We start from the raw sequence: 22,371 nt of genomic DNA on the forward strand, positions 1-22,371 counted from the left end.
AGCAGAGTGCCACACCAGAGCAGTGAAAGACGTCTTTAAGGACTTCACTGGGAGGAGGTTACTTTCTGAGAGAGACACTGCAGAGCACAGCAGCAGTAAATGAAACCAATCTCCTTTCAGTGTCCTTTTAAAAGACAAAATTCAAAGTGTAGCAGGGCTCTTCTATTTTATTTCCAATGGGCTACCAGAATACGCCCGTTTATTTCCTGAAATGCGGGAGATTTTACAATGTACCAAAAACAACTGGCAGAGAGCAAGAAAAGGCCCTTCAGATAAAACAGGTGTCACTCCTACCAAAACAGCTTGCTCGCCTTCAGCAACTGGCCCACTGGCCTGTGCTACTTTACATGTACTTACGCACAGAGAATGCAGCTGTTTCTTTAACACATACATTAAAGAATACAAAGTCTACCAATCAACAATCGCCAGAGGTGGCTCACATTGTCTGCTGGTTCCTGTCTTTCTTGCCCTTTTGCATCACTGATTTGTGCTGTGCTCCCCATTATCACTGCTGTGACAGGTTATCCGACCTAAATGAACAGCCAAGCACTGCTACAACATGATCTGTCCTACAAAAAATAAACTATAGTAACAGAGGTGGAAAGCCAAATCAACAGTCCAAATTGGAGCACAGGAAAGATTTGGCATAAACTTAAATTGTCCAAGAGGGTTTTTTTTATTGTATTCATAAAATTGCAACAATACCTTTTGACAGGAGAACCATGAATTCTGTCGAAAAGTATTGTTGATGATTATATAACTATAATAAAATCCTACTTTTGAACAGCAAAAATACCTCTTGGACAATTTAAGTTTAGGCCAAATATTTTCCTGTACAAAAAATAAATCACATAATAAAAATATGGGGATACCCGGAACAAAGACCTCAGTAGCTGTGCGATGTTAATGTTTTGCATATATGCATACATGATGTGGGTGTATAGATGTATGTATAATAGTGTGTGATTTACATGTGATTTTTGTGTGTATTGATGTAAGTATATAGCTGTATGTTGTGTATGTGAGGTGTGCACTTTATGCGTGATGTGCATTGTGTGTACGTGACATATGTATATAACTCTATGCTCTGCATACGCTGTCTGTATATCTGATGTGTGTGCATACATTTGGTTACATCCTGTGCTGTTATGTGATGAGTGTATTATATGAATGTATGCATGTATTTGTGACTATATCTCCCGGTTGTGTATGTGATACCGTATGTACATGTGTGATGAACATAAGAAATTGCCATGCTGGGTCAGACCAAGGGTCCATCAAGCCCAGCATCCTGTTTCCAACAGAGGCCAAACCAGGCCACAAGAACCTGGCAATTACCCAAACACTAAGAAGATCCCATGCTACTGATGCAATTAACAGCAGTGGCTATTCCCTGTCAATGTATATATTCTGTGTATATGGTGTGTATGTCATGTCTGTACATATGAATCCTGTGTGTGTGTTGCTGTGCATGTGATGAGTGTGTACACAGTCTATATGTATGGTATGCCTGTGTTGCGGATGGTGAGCATGGTGATGTATGTGTACACACTCCATGTATATAGTGTGCACGTGATGTGTGTACACAGTCCATGTGTATGGCGTGCATGCTGTGCATGTGATGTGGGTATGGCGCATGCTGTCACTGAGTAGCAGATGACCTGTCCCCCCCCCCTGGGGATGCCCTCCGTTGGCAGGGCGGGCGCCTCGCTTACTCTTTGTCCGGCGGCACAGCGCTGATCAGCCGGGTCCGCGCAGGCGGGGAGGAGCTGCGGAGTACATGCTCCCGGGAGAGGAGCTGCAGCAGCAGCAGCAGCAGCGATCGCTCTCTTCTCTGCCTCCCCACGTGCTCGCTTCCCACCGCCTGCCCGTCACCAGGGAAACCGTCCCACCCAGCCCCGCCCCACTGCCGCCTGCCAATCAGGGGGCTTTGTGACGTCGCGCGCTCCGCGCTCGTTCGCCGACTCACCGGCCGCCCCCGCGCCTGCGCTCCTGCACAGCGCTACACGTGCCACAGGCCGCAGTGCCTTCCTGCAGTGTAAGCGAGTGGTCAGGGCCTGTGCATCTTGTGCTTCTGGCGGCTCACTGAAGCTCTTATGTCACAAGAGACGCAAATGACTGCACCTATCATACTGCAAAGCCTCTCTGTTTTCTTGTACTTGCAGGCGCTGGCTAATAAATGGCATTTTACTGAATTCTTGAATAAACCCTGGGGCAAGGCTTTTCACTGCCCTCTCCCTGTGCTAAGGCTGTTCTTCGGAGAGGGTCGTGAGTCTTCTAACCGAGGGCTACGAGTGCTTGAACGCTTTGCATTCCTCTTCGAAATAGGTTCAGAACCGGATTTTGAGGCTACGGGAATGAAGCATGGAGCCAGAGCCTAAGGCTGATGTTAGCGGAGAGCTGGTGATGTTTTAGATCCGTCCCGTACTGAATTTCGGTAATTATATAGCCAGGTGAACTTTACCACGTACGGATAACTGGGGGCTTGGCCTCTACCCCCTAACATTGGCATGGAGGGGCCTTCCACTGGGAGGTGTTGGGTCTTTCAAGAGTTTACATTTTCTTTACAATTTATTTTTCTCAATTCCTAGTTTGTTTTCTTTGCTATTGTTATTAATTTCTCACGAGGATGATCGCTCAAGGCTATAGGTTAATCAGCGTTCCCAGAAGGGGAACAAGCTGGGCAAAGTATCCCGAACCTGCTAATTACAGTCATAGTTTTATGATGGCAGAAAAAGACTACAGGACCGCTCGCTTTGTCCACCTACACCAAGTGCTCCGCTCTACAATCCCCACCATTTCCTCAGCGATCGGCTCTCTGCTTTTCCCACCCCTTCTGGAATTCAGATACTCCACCCCATCCACTGTTCCCCGCCTCAGGGACAGAAATCTTATTGAGATCTTTCTGTTTAACTGATGCCCCACTTGAGCCCTTCATTTCATTTAGTTTTCCGCTCATGTTTCAAGCAATAAATAGGAAGTGCTGCTGCAAATAGCATTAGGAATGCATCGGTCCCCCTGCCTTTGTTAACCTAGAGACAGTGAAGCCTTATTATATCATCTTGGCATAACCTATCATCTTATTTTTTTGGTTTAAATTAAGGGCGTTCAACACGTTAAAAGCAATAGTTTAGCATTAAAAGGCTAAAGGTAGCTATACTTAAATACATGCAAGAACGTCCAACGCACTAGGGTTTACAAAAATCCTGCTATTCAGCACTAGGCGCTGGACAGCTCCTGCCACAGACGATAATCTGACATTTATTTATTTACTCGAAGGGCTTAGTTTGTGGGGGAAAGGCCAGGCAGTCACTACAGCCTTAAAAGGTGGCACAGCCTCTCCCCTCCTGGCACCCTGCAAGGAAAAGAAGACTAGGGGGCGCGTCTGGGAGACCCTGAAAACAGCCATTCTGCTCCCTCGTTCAGCCCCTCCCCTTTCCGTTCCAGCACCTGTAGTGCAGGGAAGGGAGACTGAAGCAGACACTGCAAAGTATAGACTCAAAAAAGTTTTAATTAGCACACGTTGGAAAGCTAGGAGCAGTATTACAAATTGTCAAACTTACACACTTATACAACCCCTTCTACTATCCCTTACAGAGGGTTTAATTTCTGGCATTCTGCCACCTTTCTCCTGGAACCCAGATATCCCACCCGAGCTAGCCCAGACAAAGGCTGATGAACTGGCTCTTCATTTCAACAAAAAAATATCTGATCTCCTTAACCAGCTGACTACAAATAACACTGATCCAGATAACACATATCTCCCCCAAAACAAAGACATCCAGCTTAACGCTTTCGAACCCATCACAATCACAGAGATACATTCAGTGCTAAAGAGAATGAAGCCATCATCACACCCATTTGATCAAATCCCCTCCAAAATGCTTCTTCTCATCCCTGACACTATAGCAAAAACACTGGCAGACATCATAAACTGCTCCCTATCTCATGGTATCTACCCAGATGACCTAAAAACAGCTTCAATCAAGCCACTGCTGAAAAAACCAAATCTAAATGCATGTGATCCCAACAACTTCCGCCCTATTTCCAATCTCCCATTCATAGCAAAAATCATAGAAAAATTGGTAAACACCCAACTATCCAACTACTTAGAGGACCACAGCATTCTTTCACCAAACCAATACGGTTTTCGCAAAGCTGCAAGCACAGAAACATTACTAATCTCTCTCACCGACTTCCTCATTTCTGGAATTGATAAAGGCCAAACATTTTTATTAATCCTCTTGGACTTCTCGGCGGCCTTCGACACCGTCAATCACACCCTTCTTCTAAAACAACTGGCGAACATTGGATTGACAGGTGCTACACTAAACTGGTTCAAAACATTCCTAGAAAACAGAGGATACAGAGTCAAAATTCACAACAAAGAATCCCAATACCACCATTCTAACAGAGGGGTGCCGCAAGGTTCATCACTCTCTCCCACGCTCTTTAATCTATACCTGTTACCACTATGTCAACTCCTTACAAAATTGAACCTGAAACACTTCCTTTTCGCTGACGACGTACAGATCGTGATTCCCTTAAAAGAAACAATTTCAAAAACAATGGAATTCTGGGACAGTTGCCTTCTACAAATTAAACCTCTTCTCACTAACCTAAACCTCATACTCAATGCTTCAAAAACAGAATTCTTGCTCATATCACCGGAAAAACAATAACACACTTCAAAAACCACCCGCACTCCTGCAAACAGTCCACGTAAGAGATCTAGGAGCTATCTTAGACAATCGTCTCAACCTTAAAACATTCATTAACCAAACCACCAAAGATTGCTTCTACAAATTACATATCCTGAAAAGAATTAAACCACTTTTTCACGCTCAGGACTTTAGAACTATATTGCAAGCAATAATCTTTTCCAAACTAGATTATTGCAACTCATTGCTACTAGGCCTCCCAGCTTCCTATACCAAACCCCTACAAATGGTTCAGAACTCTGCAGCCAGAGTCCTTACAAATTCCAGGAAAATGGACCATATCTCCCCTATCCTCAAAAACCTCCATTGGTTACCAATCCACTATAGAATCATGTACAAATCCATCAACATCATATTCAAGACCATTAACCAACACACGCATCTCGATCTACAAATACCATTCAAAAAATACACCTCCACCAGACCCATCAGGGAATACTACAAAGAGTCACTCCAAATTCCAAAAGCCAAAACCTTCCAACATAAAGCCTTGAGTCTCAGAGCCTTCTCGTCAGCTGGTCCAGCGTTGTGGAACTCCATCCCTCCTGATTTGAGACAGGAGCCATGCGCTCTAACATTTAAGAAAAGACTTAAAACTTGGCTTTTTAAAAAAGCATTTCCAAGCCTTGAATAAAACTATTACTCATCTTCATAAACTTGTTTACAATAACTGGATCTAATCAAGAATCCACCTACCATAAACTTATACTCATCTTTACCTGCTGAGGACTATCGTCTTTACCTGCTGAGTATTATCATATCATTACCTTGCACTACTGTGTCTTATTTATTTATTCTCTTGGTTACTCACTACCGTTTCATTTTATTATCATATCTTTCCAGGCACTACTGTGTCTTATTTATTCCCTTGATCACTTATTTTACCGTCTCTTATTTATGTACCATCACATGTATCCACATAGGCTTATTTATTTACTCTACTATACTATTTCATTAATTGGAAGAAATGTATATATTGCATTGTTCAATTTTCCCCCTATTCCAGCTCCAAGTTAATTTTCCCTGTTTTATTGTAACTTTCTCACACACGGTATTGATACACTGTATTTAAAGTTTCACAGTTTATTGGGAATATACGTTACGCTATGCTTTACACACATTGTTAATTGTAAACCGGGTTGATGTGATATCTGTCATGAAACTCGGTATAACAAAAATAATAAATAAATAAATAAACCCAAGACAGCAGAACAGAGGCAGCCATTTCTATCAATTCTGGCTCCCCTGATGAAACAGAACAGAGCCAGTAGGTACATGGATTACTTACCGCATGGTCCAGCTGTCAAGAGGAAGCATTTTAAGCTAGTAATTATCTGGCTACGTAACTAAATTTATGTACTTTTTTTATTATTTAATTTAATTTGCATTTTATTTTTATCTTATTTTAACTACTGTAAACCGTTTTGATAAAATTTTATTTTAAAAAGCGGTATATAAATACCTTAAATAAAAAAAAATAAAAATAAATAAGCAGAGAACAGAGTGTTGGAGCTGTTTATCCTATGACAAGGACAGCCACATGGCTTCGATTCAGGTATGTGCATGAGTTCACAGCTGGCCCTGGCCACCCCCACCTCTCCCCCCTCAACAGGTCCACTTCCTTCTCTACAAATTAAGCCCTGTAAATTTTGATGATTGATATTTTAGGAAAGACCAAATAAATAGTGCATTTCAAGTTTCACACACCCTAAAATTTAAACCTAGATTCCTCCTGTCACAGCAGAAATATCCCAACCCCCTGAGAAAGAACAGTGAAACTCCCTTCCCTTAAACAAGGCTTTTTTTTTTATTATTTAAAAGGACAAGCTTGTCTAACAGTAGCAACAGCTCCTCTTCATAAAAAAGCTCGACAATAAATCATTCTTCCAATTTTTCCCTCCCAGATTCTCAGGCTGCATTTCTTCCAGTACTCACAGGCTGCTATCACCAAACTTTTAAAGTATATGTACAGCTGCCCTCCTCTTGCCAATGCAGAGGAACACATAGGAAAATTGGTTCTTACCTACTAATTTTTGTTTCTGGAATAGCACAGATCAGTACATACTCCTGGGTTTTGCCTCCCTGCCAGCAGATGGAGACAGAGAAGAAAAGCTTTACTGACCCTGTTACTTAACCTAGTGTGCCACTTGCAGTTCCTCATTATGGCCAATACCCAAGCCAAGATGACTACAACTATAATAATAATGGAGACCCTCAACCTTCTCAAGAAGCAGGAGGAAGGCAGAGCCTCTATGGAAAACCATAGAGATGACCTGGATTCCTCCAGGAGCGGTAACAGCAGCTGAAACTCCTCCGACATCGGATTCCAACAGGCCAGGAATGCCTTCTGAAGTGGATGCATGTGCGTAAACGCCCATGGCACCAATGGACCTGCAGATAATCCCAGACATTGGGGACCAACAGGTCCCTTAGTTGGACCACTTGAGACTGCAACTTGAGCACCTGTTCCGAGGTAAGAAACACCTTGCCTAACCGGGTGTCGAATCGTGCTCGCACATGATCCAAGGACAGGGACAGTTCCGATGACTCTTCGCCTGGTCTATCACCCAGCCCAGGGACTCCAGGCGCTCCGGTCACTCGCCAAATGCAACACAGACACTCCACACCTCAGACTTCGCCTGAATGAGCCAATCGTACAGGTACAGACGCACCAGTATCCCTTCTCTTCTGAGCGCCGCCGCCACTACCAACATCACCTTTGTGAATGTTCTCGGAGCCGTAGCCAGCCCGAAGGGAAGAGCTGGAAACTGAAAATGCTCCCCTAGCACCGTGAACCCTAGAAACCTCTGAGGGTCTGCTCTGATGGGAATGTGGAGATATGCCTCCGAAAGATCCAGGGAGGCCAGAAAATCCCCTTTGCGCATTGCTGCACTCACCCTTTGTAACATTTGCATCTGAAAATGTGGCACCCACAAGGCAGCATTGACCCTTTGCAGATTCAGAATGGGCCGAAATGAGCCCTCCTTCTCGGGGACCACGAAATACATGGAATACCTTCCCTGACCATGTTCCTCTTGCAGCACTGGGAGGATGGCTTCCAGTCGCTGCAGAGTGTCCTGCATTGCCGCCCGCTCGCCGGGTATAGTGCAATGGGACACCACGAGGGTGTCTTTGAGGGGTAAAGAGAATTTTAAAGCTTAGCCTTTGCTTGTTACTTCCAACACCCACTGGTCCAAAGTGATTCTGGTCCACTCCTCGTAAAACCAGGATAATCTTCCTCTGACCGCCACCAGGGATGGGTGGATCAGCCTGCCTTCATTGGACAGGCTTTGCACCTCCGGAGCCCTGTCCGGAACGCTCTCTGGCTGGTCTAGGGGTCCCTTGAAAGGACTCCTGCCTTCCTGATCCCTGCTGCTGCTTAGAGCCTGAAGAACTTCTGCTGGAGCGAAATCTCATTTCATGGAGACGCGTGCAAGGCAGGAAGGTCTTCTTTATCTTTGGCAGATTCTAAAGGGAATAGGTTGCCTGAACGCCCATCAGCTTCTCTAAATTAACTTCCTTTCCTTAACCCTCCCCTTACCAAACAATTCAAGCACCCAAACCCATGCCTCATTAATTAAAATCCCTGTACAAAGTTCTCTTTCATGCTTGTTCCCCCATGTTAAAGCACTATAAATATATATAAACACAGTTTTGTTGCCTCTTGCGCACCCTGTACCTGATCTACCTGTAAATGTTTGAAAGTTTTTTCCTTAAAATTGTTAAAATGTAATTTCCCAATTGCTCCTAGTCTGTTACCAAAACCTCATTAATCTGTCTGTTTCACTGTAAACCGATGTGATGTGCAAACGAACGTCAGTATAAAAAAGATTTAAATAAATAATAAATAATAATAAATCCTTCCCAAACAATGACCTTTTTTTTGAAGGGGAGATTACAAAGCTCCACCTTCGACCAAACATCCACTGACCAATTACATAGCCACAGAAGCCTCCGTACAGCGACCGCGGACACCATATTCCTAGCTGAACTGCGAAGCCTATCACAGAGGGCATCAGCCACACAGGCCACCCCCCCTTCCAACTGAGCATCCTGGCCAGGCTCTGAAGAGGTTTCCGCTGCCTTCACCTGCGCGTTCTGCACCCAGCACAAACAGGCCCCTCTGCATTAGACCAGCACAGACGGCAGAGCCAAGGCTTCGAACAGCCTCTTCAACAGGATCTGCAGCTTCTGGTCCTGGGCATCCTTCAAAGCCGCCGACCCTGAACACAGGAATCATTTTCTTTGTGACCGCCGACACCACCATATCCACCTTTGGCAGCTTCCACAGCTCTAACGTGTCCTCTGGCAGGGGATACAACCTGGCCATAGCTCTGGCCACCTTCAAACCAGCTTCTGGGAAATCCCATTCCCAATCAGCTTCTTTATCTGCTTTGGCAAAGGGAATGCCCTCGGAGGTCCATGCAGTCCCTCCAACACTGGGTTTAACCCTTCATTGTCGGAATCCTCCTGTGCAACCTTAATCCCCAGCTCCTCCAGAACCTGAGGGATGAGAGGCTGCAATTCCTCCTTTCGGAATAACCTGACCACCCTCGGGTCATTCCCTTCTGCCAGAGGGACCTCGTCCGCATCCGGGTCCCCCAGCAGATCAGTCAACGGATCCATGCCCTGGCCAGAGCCCTGCAGATTAGCGCCATCAGAATCCTTACAGGAAAGATCCTCCCCTCGCGATCGATCCAGACCCAATAGAGGCTAAATGCCCCCCGTCCTGGGAGGTGCCTCAGCCCAAGCCTTCTTAGCCTTGCCTCGGGGGTCTTCTGAAAAGGTGGCCTCTTCGCCACCCGCTCCTGCCTGGCGAGATAGGCCTCATGCATTAACAAAATCCACAGCAGTCTCTCTGCTTCACGGGCGCCGGGTCCTCCCCTGTGTCCGCTGGCACATCTCCCCCTCCTCTAGGTCCCTGATGCACAGAAGAAAGCGGGGGAGGGGAGTCCCTGCCTTCCCAATCCATGTCAGGGCTCTTGCCATTTGGAGCTAAAATGGCCGCCGTCTCTTTCACACACCCCCGGGGGGGCCCTCCTACACAGGACCTGCAACATGTGTGCAGTGTCTGCCCCCTGATCCTTTTGACGAGGCTCCCTCACCGCCACAGACACAGCCAGGGCAGAGAAGGGCCACATTGAGGCGAAAGTGCCTCCCCCTGCAGGCCCAACAGGCTTTCCCGTGCTCAGTGGGAGACAACATCGCGTGCGACACGGCTAAAAACGCGGAACAGGAGAAAATAAAGCCGCAGCTGCCGCCGCTGCTGTCCCAGCATTGGGTGCTGAAAAGCAGCCCCAGCCATGCGGTTTCCTCGACACCGAGCCGACGCAAACGTCAGGCGCATCAACAGAAAAAAAAATAAACAGCCTCACAGCTTCTGAGCTCCCCCCCCCCCCGGCCCAAGTTAAGCTCTTAAAGGAACAGCCTGCTGAGCTACATAGAACAGTAAAAGCAAATGAAAATACTACTTTCCTGTTTCTGGAAGCTGCAGGACGCCACAGCCGGTCAGCCTGGGTGAGAGGACCTCAGGGGGAGCGAGGGAACCAGGACCCCTGGAATCAAGGGACGAGCCTGGCCAGGGATTTTCAACCCCCCGCTTGCCCTGCTCAACCAGAGGGATGGCCCACGAAGGAACCTAACACCTCTGGGAGCTCCGTCTTCAGTCTTCTCTCTAATCCTAAACTAATCTTATTTCACTTTAACTAACAGACTGCAGGTTTGGACCTCTATCACCTGCTGGAGACAGAATACCGAGGGACTGCAGGTGGCACTCTCGGTTATGTAGCAGGGCCTGAACGTTTTGTTCTCTGGCTCCATCTGCTGGTAGGGAGGCATAAACCCACTTGTCTGGACTGATCTGGGGAATGAACAGGGACAGGCTGTATGGTCATTTCCTGCTGACAAGTTTCTGTACAACTTATTTATATGAGATATATTTACAAAGCATTCTAAATTATTTTGAAAAGTATAAAAAAAACCCCACCTTTTTATTTATATACATTTGTAGGGATTTTTTTTTACAAAAATAAGTGGGAAATGCAACAGCACATTTTACTTACACAGAGATAGGATTGGTTTCAGCACCTTTGCCATCAGAAGGATTAAGATTCAGGAGGGATACCACTTCCATTTCAGCTCACAAGTTGTTCCAGCCATTTTGCAATATTTGCGCCAATTAAAATTAATAAAATTAAGTAGATGTTTAATTGTTAGATACAGTATTGCTGGTTCTTGGGTTGGAACATCTTAGGCAGCACAGTTGGTCATCACCTGCACTTGAGCAGTAGGTTTGCCTTATAATCTCCTTTTTTCTGGGTTAATCAGAGGCTTACCAAAGGATCCTAAGCTGTCCAGGCCGCACTGACCTAACTTATACCCCCCACTACATTACGGGATTTATAGTATTACTAGATTAATATTTGTCTCATGACGGATGTATTATTGGCATGTAAAAGTTCTATTTTTTTTGTTCAAATTCAGCAAAAATAAAAGCAGAGATACAAGTACAAAAACTAAATCTCAGATTTGTCAGACATTAAACTCTTCCAGCTTTTTTCAACCTCTTTTCTTAGGTCGAGTTTACCAGGCTGAAAAAGAATAGTAAAAACAATAAAAGAAAGATGAATCCTAAAACATAAAATCTGGTAACACCCTCGCCTCTTAGACACAACCAAGCTGCCTGAATCTACCTGCAGTGCTAAAAAGCCCTTCCTACACCAGGAGCCTGGTGCTCCGTGGGACCCAATTCCCTGGAAAGGACCGTTCTAGTAAGATGCGTACAGCAAGGATTTCCTTCCAGGATCTGGAAATATGATGTTTTCCTTCCAAATTCTGGATTTACTTTTCAGACCATTTCATAAAATCAGGTTTCTAGGTTGTGGATTGCATTGAAGTCTTCACCTACAGGTTTGCTTTCATGCTGTCCATTCCCTCTTCTCCGTTAAGGCAAAAGGATAAATAGTGCACATTCGCAATGGTGAGTTCTTTCAAATTCTCCGGGAACAGCTGGGCTCTCAGCACTGAACCAGGGACAGAGGAGGAGCAGAAGACACCCCAGCACCACGCCACACTGCAATCTTACAAGCCAGAGAGAGGATGTCAGCTACTTGCAGCACTGGGGTGCAAGGGTTTGACTCTTGCAAACCTTGACAGGCCCAGTCTGAGACCTTGATTTGGGGATTTCACAGTAACTCGCCCCAGTGAGTTACTGCTATTTCCTGACAGACCTGCAAATTAAAAAGGAAAAAATGATTAACATAAACTTTTCTAAATGAGATGAAACATTCCCATCTGCAAGGTATTTAGACAGAAACACCACACTGCAGCTCGAGCTACACGGGGTCTCTTCAGGGCTGTGTAGAAATGTACCCCAAAGACTCAGTGTGAGGGGATCTGATTGAAGAGGTGTGGTCTGACTGTGAGCTAAGAGAATATTCTGCTTCCTGCTCTGCTGCTGATTCTTTGGGACCTTCGGCATGTCCACAAATCTCCCTGTGCTTCATTTTACACAACCAGAAAGGAAAATTGGTTCTCACCTGCTAATTTTCGTTCCTGAAGTACCAGGGATCAGTACAGACGAGTGGGTTTATACCTCCCTACCAGCAGATGGAGGCAGAGAACAAAACCTTGAGCGACTGCTACATAACCGAGAGTGCCACCTGCAGTCCCTCAGTATTGACCTGTACCCAAAGCCAAGATGTCTGCTTTAAACAAACCCCAATAAACCTTGGGCAAACAGAGACAAAATTGGTGCCCCCTGTAATCTAGGCCCTCTTGACGTAACAAAACATTTACCAACTATGTACAGTTATCACTGATCAAATCGAATGTCAGCTCAATCAGCTTAGCCATCTCCAGAAGCGAGGAAGTCTTTCATCAGAAGGGGACAGGTCTCTGGACTGATCCATAATACTTCAGGAACGAAAATTAGCAGGTAAGAACTAATTTTCCTTTCCTGTTCATACCCCGGATCAGTCCAGATGAGTGGGATGTACCCAAGCCCCTCTATTCTGGAAGGGAACCCAAAAGACCTGCACGCAATACACTCCCCCCAAATATCGCTTCCTCTGGAGCCCGCACATCTAATCGGTAATGTTTGGTGAAAGTGTGGAGGGAAGGCACCCAACCCCTCTGGCACCGGTAGGCCATTGCAGATGTAAGCCGAAGCTCTCGTCTCCTTTAACCAGCGAGCAATCGTGTCCTTGGAAGCCTTATTTCCCTTCTTTGCTCCACGAACAGGACAAACAGATGATCCGATCTCCGAAAGGGATTCATCACCTTGAGATATCGCAAAAGGATATGACACACGTCCAACAAGTGAAGTCCTCTAACCATCGAAGAATCAGCTGCCAAGTTCGAAAAGGCAGGAAGCTTGACCACCTGATTAAGGTGAAAGGAGAAGACTACCTTCGGCAAAAGGACGGAACCGTTCTTAAAGAGACTCCATCATCAGAAAAACGGAGGAAAGAAACCATACACGACAACACTTGCAGCTCAGAAATTCGCCAGACACCAAGAAAAGTGTCTTCAGGGTTAAATCTTTCAATGACGCCCTTTGCATTGGCTCAAAGGGGGGCCCACACGGCACCCGAAGAACCAAATTCAAATTCCACACCAGACAGCTCTTCTGCACCAGAGGAAGCAGATGCTTTGCCCCTCTCAGAAAACGAGCCACATCCGGATGAGACGCCAGCAGCTTTCCCTACATCCTGCCGCACAGGGAACCCAAAGCTTCTTCCTGGACCCAAAGGAAATTATACGCTAGCCCCTTAGGTAACCTGCACTGCAGAAATTCCAAGATCTGTGGGACATCCACCTCTAAGGGCTGTACTCTATTCAGCAAACACCATGATTCGAATACTCTCCAAACCCGGACGTAACCCACTGAAGTGGAAGGTCTCCTTGCCTGAAGCAAAGTTGCAATCCTTGGCTCCGAATATCCCTTCAAACGGAGCCGCCGCGTCTCAAAAGCCAGGCTGCTAAACAGAAGCGATCCTCTCGGTCTGAAAATATGGGTCCCTGACAAAATAATCCTGAGAGATGAACCAACTGAATGGGTCTGTCTACTGCGAGACGCAGAAGGTCCACAAACCATAGCCGCCATGGCCACATGGGGACCACCAGAATCACCCTGCCCAGATGAGTTTTGATGTGCCGCAGCACCCATCCTACGAGTGGCCACAGAGGAAACATGTACAGCAAGAGGTGCGTCAGCCATGGTTGAATGAGAGCATTGATGCCCTCTGATCCGACCTCCCGTCTGCGACTGAAAAAGCAATCCGTTTTCGCACTTGCTGGAGTCACCATGAGGTCTATCACTGGTTTGCCCCACCTTGCTTGCAGCAAGGCGAAGGCTTCTGCCGACAACTTCAATCCCCTGACGCTGTCTGCTGAGGAAGTCTGCTTGAACGTTGTCCACTCCGGCCACATAAGAAGTAGTAGTCTCTCCAGATGTTTCTCCGCCCACAGGAACAGCTCCTGTGCTTCCAATGCCACTAGATGACTCTTCGTTCTGCATTGTTAATTGATGTACGCTACTGTTGTCGCATTGTCTGAGAATACTCGCACTAATTTGCCCCGACCGAGCGGAAGAAACGCCAACAAGGCCTTGCGCACTGCTCTGGTTTCCAGTGATTAAATCGACAAAGCTGCCACCTCTGGCTACTACTGACCCTGGGCTGATTTCCCCAGGCAAATTGCCCCCATCCAAAGAGGCTGGCATCCGTGGTTACAAGTACCCAGTAAAGCATTTCCAGATCCATTCCCTTCTCGAGATTGTGCCACGACAACCACCACGAGAGATTGGATCTGGCATCCTCTGGCAATGGAAGCTGAAATTCTTCCGACAGTGGATTCCATCGGGATAACAGAGCCCCCTGTAGAGGCCGCATGTGAGCAAAAGCCCATGGCACTAAATCCAGCATAGAAGCCATGTACCCCAGGAGCTGCAAGTAATCCCAGACCCCAGGCACCGCCATGCTCTACAACCAAAGCACCTGACTCTGCAGCTTGAGGGCTCTTTCTGAAGTCAGGAACATCTTCCCCAGTCAGGAATCAAAGCGATCGTCCAGATACTCCAAGGACTGAGTCGGCTTCAAATGACTGTTTACGAGGTTCGTCACCCAGCCCAATGCCCTCAGAAGCTGGAGCACGTGCTGGACTAAGCAACTACACACTACCTCAGACTTCGTTTGAATGAGCCAATCATCCAGATACGGGTGTATCAGGATGCCCTCCTTCCTGAGAGCCACCGTCACTACTTCCATCACCTTTGTGAATGTGCACAGCGCCGTCGCTAACCCAAAGGGAAGAGCTCAAAACTGGAAATGTTCTCCCAAAACCATGAATCTCAGAAACCTTTGATGTTCGGGTTGAATAGGGAAATGAATGTAGGCCTCTGACAGATTCATGAATGCTAAAAACTCTCCTTTGCGCACCGCCGCTAACACTGTGCCCAGCGTCTCCATCCAAAACCGCAGCACCCGGAGGGCAGCATTCACCTTCTGCAGATGGAGAATGGGCCGAAAGGTCCCTTCCTTCTTTGGCACCACGAAGTACACTGAATGCCTGCCCTACCCTCTCTCCTGAATGGAACAATGGTGTGTAGAAGATGTAAGCGCTGCAGCATGCCCCGCACCACCTGCCACTTGCTCCAGGAGACGCAGAGGGAGACTACAAAGGCGTCCCTGAGTGGCTGAGAAAATTCTAAGGCGTAACCTTCTGGTCCACTCCTCATAAAAAAGAAAGCCTTCCTCCGATAGCCTCCTGAGAGCAGTGGACCCTCACATCTTCATTGTCCGACCTAACGTCCACTCTCCTCTTGGGACCCACCATCCCTAGGGGACCTGCACTGATTCCGAAAAGGCTGCTGTCTGCCCAAACTCTGCTTCTACAATTTTTGTGCAGGGGCTCTGCCTGTTCGAAATCTCCTAGCCTCTCGAAAACAGGCTTGAGGATGAAAGGCTTCTTAGGACCCTTCCTGTTTTCAGGTAACATTGCCTTTCGACTCTTCCAACTGCTTCACTAGCTTCTCCAAATCCTCCCCGAAGAGGAGCTTCCTTTTGAAAGGGAGGTTCGACAGCTGGACCTTAGATCACACATCAGCCGACCAATTTCGCAGCCACAAGAGCCTGCGCGCCACCACCGCTGAGACCATACTCCTGGCAGAAGTCCGGACTATGCCTCATAGGCCACTCCTGCCTCTAAATGGGCTGCCTGCACTACCTCAGATGCTGTTCCTGAATGCTTGTCATGAGCTTTCTGCATCCAGGACAAACAGGCTCTCTGCATCAGACTTCTGCACATCGCTGCTCGAAGGGCCAAAGTTGAGACTTCAAAGAGCCACTTGAGCAGAATCTCCAGCTTCCTATCCTGCAGATCATTGAGAGACACCGCTCCTATCACCAGGATGGTAGTCTTCTTGGTAACCACCGAAACAGCTGCATCCACTTTGGGAATTCTCCATAACTCAAAGGTCTGTTCCAGCAAGGGATATAATTTCCCCATAGCTCTCGCGAACTTCAGGCTCCCCTCGGGAGATTCCCACTCTCTATCCACCAACTTCTTCACCTGCTTTGGTAACGGAAAAGTGGTAAGGGATCCCCACAATCCCTCGGATTCACTCCTTCCTTGTCCGAGTCTTCCTGGACGTCTTTAATGCCAATCTCCTCCAGCACCTGGGGAATCAATGGATCCAGTTCCTCTCTCTGGAACAGCAGGACACATGCAGGTCATCTCCTTCCGCAACCAGAATTGCCTCCAGGTCTTGAGTGTTCGGATCCTACATGGGATCCACCAAGACCTCCAATGGATCTCGATCCAGGTTCTGTGTCGGATCCCCCAAGGCACTAACAGGGTCCTTGTCCGGTGCAACTGGACCCCCTTTGAGCTGCTCAGGATCATTCAGGGTATCCGAAGAATCTCCCTCCTCTGGGGTTCACCTGAGATGCAGCATCCACAGGATTTCTCCTGACTCCAAAGGTCCTCTAGCCCTCTTGGCCGTCCGAGACTTCCTACGCAAAAGCCTCTTCACCCCTAACTCCTTCTGGGCTAAATAAGCCTTATGAAGGAGAAGCAAAAAATCCATGGAAAAGGCCTTCAAGTCCAAGGAGGAAGAGTCCTGATTGACTCCCTCCCGAGTCCCACCTTGTCCCCTGCCACCAGCAGGGACCTTTCCCACAGGAAAAAGTGTGGGAGGGGAATCCCGGGCTCAGAAATGGCAGCCTGTACTTCTGCATGTGCTGCCAAAATGGCCGCCGGATCCTCTGGGCCCCCCCCTCCCCCAGAGCCTCAGGAGCTGACCCAGCTGCCTGCACTTTTTCACCGCTCCCCCCCCCCCCCAAAGCGCAATCATGGCAAAAAAAGACTGCATCGAGGCAAGAATGCCTCAGCCCGCATCTGTGGCAAAGTCTGCCATGCTGTGCAGGAGCTGGCATGTCGGGGCAGTCGGGCCTAAAAATAAACATAGCAGCAGCAATCACACTGATCGTTGTCCCAGTGCTGAAATACAGCACTACCCAACCCCAATAAAGGCAGGCACTTCAGCTCACTCCCTCCTGCCTGCCTCCCGGCAGAGGAAAAATAACAAGCTTACCTGCTCCTCAGGCCTGCACACTGCTGAGGTCTCCCGGTCCCTGCTTCTTTTTTTTTTTTTAAAGAAACAGGGCCTAAAGGAAGAAACAGGAGGGAAAGACTACTCCCCTGCTTCTGGAGGCTACCCACCGAGGAACCAGGCACACCGAGGGAGCGAAGGGCCCAGAGGAGGAGAGGGAAGCAGGGCCCCTGGCTATCTACCGCCCCCCCCCCCCCTCCCTGCCATAAAAGGGCCGAGTCCTGACAGGGATTGCCCTGCTCTACCAGAGGGAATCTAACACCTCGGGGAGCTGAATCTATGCAGGTCTGCACCTCTACCATCTGCTGGAGACAGAGAAATACTGAGGGACTGCAGGTGGCCCTCTCGGTAATGTAGCAGGGCCTCAAGGTTTTGTTCTCTGCCTCCATCTGCTGGTAGGGATGCATAAACCCACTCGTCTGGACTGATCCGGGGTACAAACAGGAAATGAGTAATACCTTATAACACTGCCTTTCCAACCAAGTGTTTGGCATATTGAGGCTTGTTCCTGTTGTGCCAAAAAAAGCTACTTCTACCTCTCTTTCCTCTATAATCTGCCAACCCAATCAAGAACCATTCTGATAGCCACACTTTTCAACCCAGAGGTGGCTGCATGCATGTTTATTTGAAGATTTAAAATTATAAATTGCATTTGGATCTAGTCTGAATGAAATGTGCTTGGGAAATCCAAATCAGCCATGACTGCTCTGCTCCATCAACAAAAGGACCGAATTTTAACTTTGCACATTATTTTAAGGCACTTATTGTTTGCAACATCCATAGTTGATCAATAAAATAGTCATAAAAACCATAAAAATCAAATAAATATTACAAATAAACAATAACTATTTATGATAAAATCACAACATATCAGCACAATAAACATCCATTCAGCTAACATGGGTCAGAAGTTTGAAGAGCGAAAGTCCCAGGCTGGAAGCATGGCATTGTTATTTTCACTGGCAGTGTAGGCAGCTTTAGATAAGAGTTCCCAGCACTGCAGAGCAACACAGCAAGGTAAGAGACATGTGACACACACAGGCTATGTATTTATTAATTAGCAAAGCCATAGAAATTATAAACAAGCTTTGCAGCTTTCAGCCATCTTATCTTTTCACTTTCCCACGTTTTCTTTCATTTTTACCTTCCCATCTCACATCTCTCAGCTTGCCCATGTATTTATTGTAATTTTGCATTTTTGTTAGTTTTATACTTGGTGTCCTGGAACTGTGTCTAGGCTATATGAAGGCTCTGGCTATAAATGAATCAGAGTCAATGGTGACCTACTGCTCCCTGGGATAACAGTGAAGATAACCTGCATGGCCCCCAAGTGACAGCAGTATAATATACCCTAGAGACAATAGGGCCTTCTGCCCCATCATCTGTACTCTGTTGTGCTGAACACCACCATGGAACGCAAGCAAGGAAGGAAACCTCATCTTTAGGATAAACAAATGAAAATCTCATCTGCTCCTTCTTTTCAAGCACATGGATACATACAGCTCCAGGCCCTCCCCTTCCGAAAAAGGCAATGCCTCAGAATAAATATCCTGGGAAAAGAAAATTATTCCTTACCTGCTAATTTTCGTTCCTGTAGTACCAAGGAACAGTCTAGACGGTGGGTTATGTCCCCCGTCCAGCAGATGGAGTCAGAACAGACTTCAAAGGGTGTTAGCATATAAGCCAGTGCACCCTCTGCAGGAGCTCAGTATAAAGTATATCAAAGCTCAACAACAGAACACTGAACAAGCAGAATGGATCAAGTATACTTAACCATAACAGGTACTAAACAACAAATTCAAAATGTAAACCAACGTACGGCAAGAACTGCCAACTTGCAAGGAGCTGTGGACACAGATGTGAAGGACGAAAAAGGCACAGCATTCTTCAGAGGGAAGAGAGCAATCCGAGCAGGAAAAGCCAAGAACCCAAAGAACCAGAGAGATGGGCATCTGGACTGATCCTTGGTACTACAGGAATGAAAATTAGCAAGTAAGGAATAATTTTCTTTTCCCTGTACATACCAGGATCAGTCCAGACGGTGGGATGTACCCAAGCTTCCCTACTCCGGGTGGGCCCCTGAAAGCCTTGCTCAGAATGGCGTCCTTTGGCCATCTCGCAATCGTCGTCTTCGAGGCCTGGGAGCCTTTCCTCGAGCCCGACCAGAGCACAAACAAATGATCTGAGACCCGGAAGTCGTTAGTGACCTCCAGGTAGCGGAGCAACGTGCGCTTGACATCTAGAAGACGGAGAGACCTTGGCTTGTCGGGTGAGAAGGACGGAAGCTCGACCGTCTGGTTCAAGTGGAAGGCCGATACTATCTTGGGCAAGAAGGAAGGAACGGTGCGGAGGGAGACCCCCCCCCCCAAGTCCGTGAATCGGAGATAGGGTTCCCTACAGGATAACGCTTGAAGTTCCGAGATGCGACGAGCGGAGCAGATGGCCACGAGAAAGACTGCCTTGAGAGTGAGGTCCTTGATAGTTGCGTGGTGCTGAGGCTCGAAAGGAGGCCCTGACAGCGTTGAGACTCCAGGAGGGGCACGGATCCCTCGCCGGAGGCCGCAAGTGCTTAACCCCCTTGAGGAACCAGACGATGTTAGGCTGGAGCAGGAGAGAAGGATGCTCTCCATACTGTATGAGCGAACCAAGGGCGGCCACCTGGACTCGCAGAGAATTATAGGCAAACCCCTTATCCAGGCTGTCCTGGAGGAACTGCAGGATCTGAGGGACTGATGCCTTCGTGGGACGAGTGCCATGATTGGAGCACCACATCTCAAAAACCTTCCAGACTCGCACATAAGCGACCAAAGTAGACATCTTCCGAGCCTTCAGCAGAGTCGAGACTACCGCCTCAGGGTATCCTCTGCGCCTGAGGCGGCGCCGCTCAAAAGCCAGGCCACAAGATAAAAGCGTTCTGCCTGCTCGAAAAATACCGGGCCCTGGTGGAGCAGACGAGGAAGATGTCCCAGCCGAAGCGGACCGTCGATCGCTAGCTGTAGAAGTTCCGCAAGCCAGGGTCGACGAGGCCACTCTGGAGCCACCAGGAGAACAGGCCCCTGATGACGTTCTATTCTCCGTAGGATTTTGCCCACCAGCGGCCAGGGAGGGAAGACGTAGAGAAGAAGATGGCGAGGCCACGGCAGGACTAGGGCATCTACCCCTTCCGCGCCGCGCTCTCTTCTGCGGCTGAAGAAGCGGGGGGCCTTGGCATTGAGGGATGTCGCCATCGGGTCCAAGTGAGGCGACTCCCACCGATGGACAAGAAGCTGCATCGCTTCGTCGGAGAGAGACCATTCTCCTGGGTCTAGCTGTTGTCGACTCAGGTAGTCCGCCTGAATGTTGTCTACCCCCGCGATGTGTGAAGCCGCGAGGTGTGCTAGATGAATCTCTGCCCACTCCATCAGACGTGTCGACTCCTAGTGCCTCCTTGGCGGTTGATGTACGCCACAGTGGTGGCGTTGTCTGAGAGTATCCTTACCTCCCGATTCCGCACCAGCAGAAGGAAATGTAGGAATACCAAACGCACTGCTCTGGTTTCTAGGTGATTGATCGGCCACGACGCTTGTGCCTTCGTCCACGTCCCCTGCGCCGAGCTCTGTTCGCATACTGCCCCCCATCCGGAGAGACTGGCATCGGTGGTGACCACCACCCAGTTGAGAACCTCGAGGGAGATGCCTCGGGCTAGATACCTCAGATCCAACCACCACCGCAGGCTGTCCCTGGCAACCTGCGGGAGAGGGAGCACCTTCTGATAATCCTGCGAGACTGGTTTCCAGCGAGAAAGCAGAGCCGCCTGAAGAGGACGAAGGTGCACGAAAGCCCAGGGCACGAGGTCGATGGTGGAGGCCATGACGCCCAGGAGCTGAAGATAGTCCCAGGAGGTGGGTGCTGGTAATGCAGTAAAACGTCTTATGTGGTCCCGTAAGGATTGGGCCTTGTCAGGACGTAAGAAGACCTTGCCCTGACGCGTATCGAACTGCTCTCCCAAGAAGTCCAAGTGCTGGGAAGGGACGAGGGAACTCTTGGCGAAATTCACGACCCAGCCCAGGGAACGGAGAAGTTGAGCCACCCTGGCGACTGCCGACTGTCCTTGGACAAACGACTTCGCCCGTATCAGCCAGTCGTCTAAGTAGGGGTGGACGCGAATGCCCTCTCTCCTCAGGTCTGCTGCCACTACCACCATGACCTTCGTGAACGTATGAGGAGCGGTCGCCAGCCCTAAGGGGAGAGCATGGAACTGAAAGTGTTGATCCAGGATCTTGAAACGGAGAAACTGCCGGTGAGCCGGGAGAATGGGTATGTGGAGATAGGCCTCTGTCAAATCCAGAGAGGTGAGGAACTCCCCCTGATGCACTGCCGCGATGACTGAGCGTAGTGTCTCTATGCGGAACCGGAGGACCCGGAGAGACTTGTTGACCTCCTTGAGGTCCAGAATTGGGCAGTAGGAGCCGTCCTTTTTGGGCACGACGAAGTAGATGGAATAATGGCCCGAGCCCACATCGCCGAAGGGGATGGGAAAAATGGCCCCTATATTCTGCAACCAGTCCAAAGTCTGTTGTACCGCCCGTCTCTTGAAGTCCGACCCACAGGGGGAAAAGAGGAACCTGTCCCTCGGGGGGGGCGGACAAACTCCAAGGCGTAGCTGTTCCTTAGGATATCCAGGACCCACTGGTCTGAGGTGATGTGAGCCCACTCCTCGTAGAAGTGAGAGAGAGTCGACCCCCGATCCTGGGGGTGGAGGAGTGGACGATCCTGGCATCATTGAGTGGATTTGGGGGGGTTCCCCTGACCCAACCCCTCCTGAGCGGGTCTGCGCCCACGAAAGGACCGGGGCCAGGACTGAGATCTGGAAGAGGGCGTCCGTGGTCCCGTCTGCCTGTAACTCCGGTAGCGACACTGGGCCCTGGCCCGTGTCCGAGAAGCGGTAAAAGACCGGATGGTACGCTGTCTGTCCTCAGGCAAGCGGTGGACCGCGTTCTCCCCCAAGGACTTGATGATCTGATCTAGATCCTCACCAAAAAGGAACTTGCCCTTGAA

The 22,371-nt window shown here is 48.4% G+C and overlaps 1 protein-coding gene across 2 annotated transcripts in view; it reads right to left on the bottom strand.

Moving 5' to 3' along the window:
- Nucleotides 1–5,922: 5,922 nt before the first annotated feature.
- RAD51AP1 (RAD51 associated protein 1) overlaps nt 5,923–22,371 on the bottom strand; it is a 55,064-nt gene continuing 38,615 nt past the window's right edge. For both annotated transcript variants that reach the window (XM_029597289.1, XM_029597288.1), the window contains one exon: nt 5,923–11,950. In XM_029597289.1, coding sequence (XP_029453149.1) covers nt 11,823–11,950 — 128 coding nt within the window. In that variant the 3' untranslated portion in view covers nt 5,923–11,822. The remainder of the gene's footprint in view (nt 11,951–22,371) is intronic.

Source organism: Rhinatrema bivittatum, chromosome 4, assembly GCF_901001135.1.
Source record: "Rhinatrema bivittatum chromosome 4, aRhiBiv1.1, whole genome shotgun sequence".
Lineage (NCBI taxonomy): Eukaryota > Metazoa > Chordata > Amphibia > Gymnophiona > Rhinatrematidae > Rhinatrema > Rhinatrema bivittatum.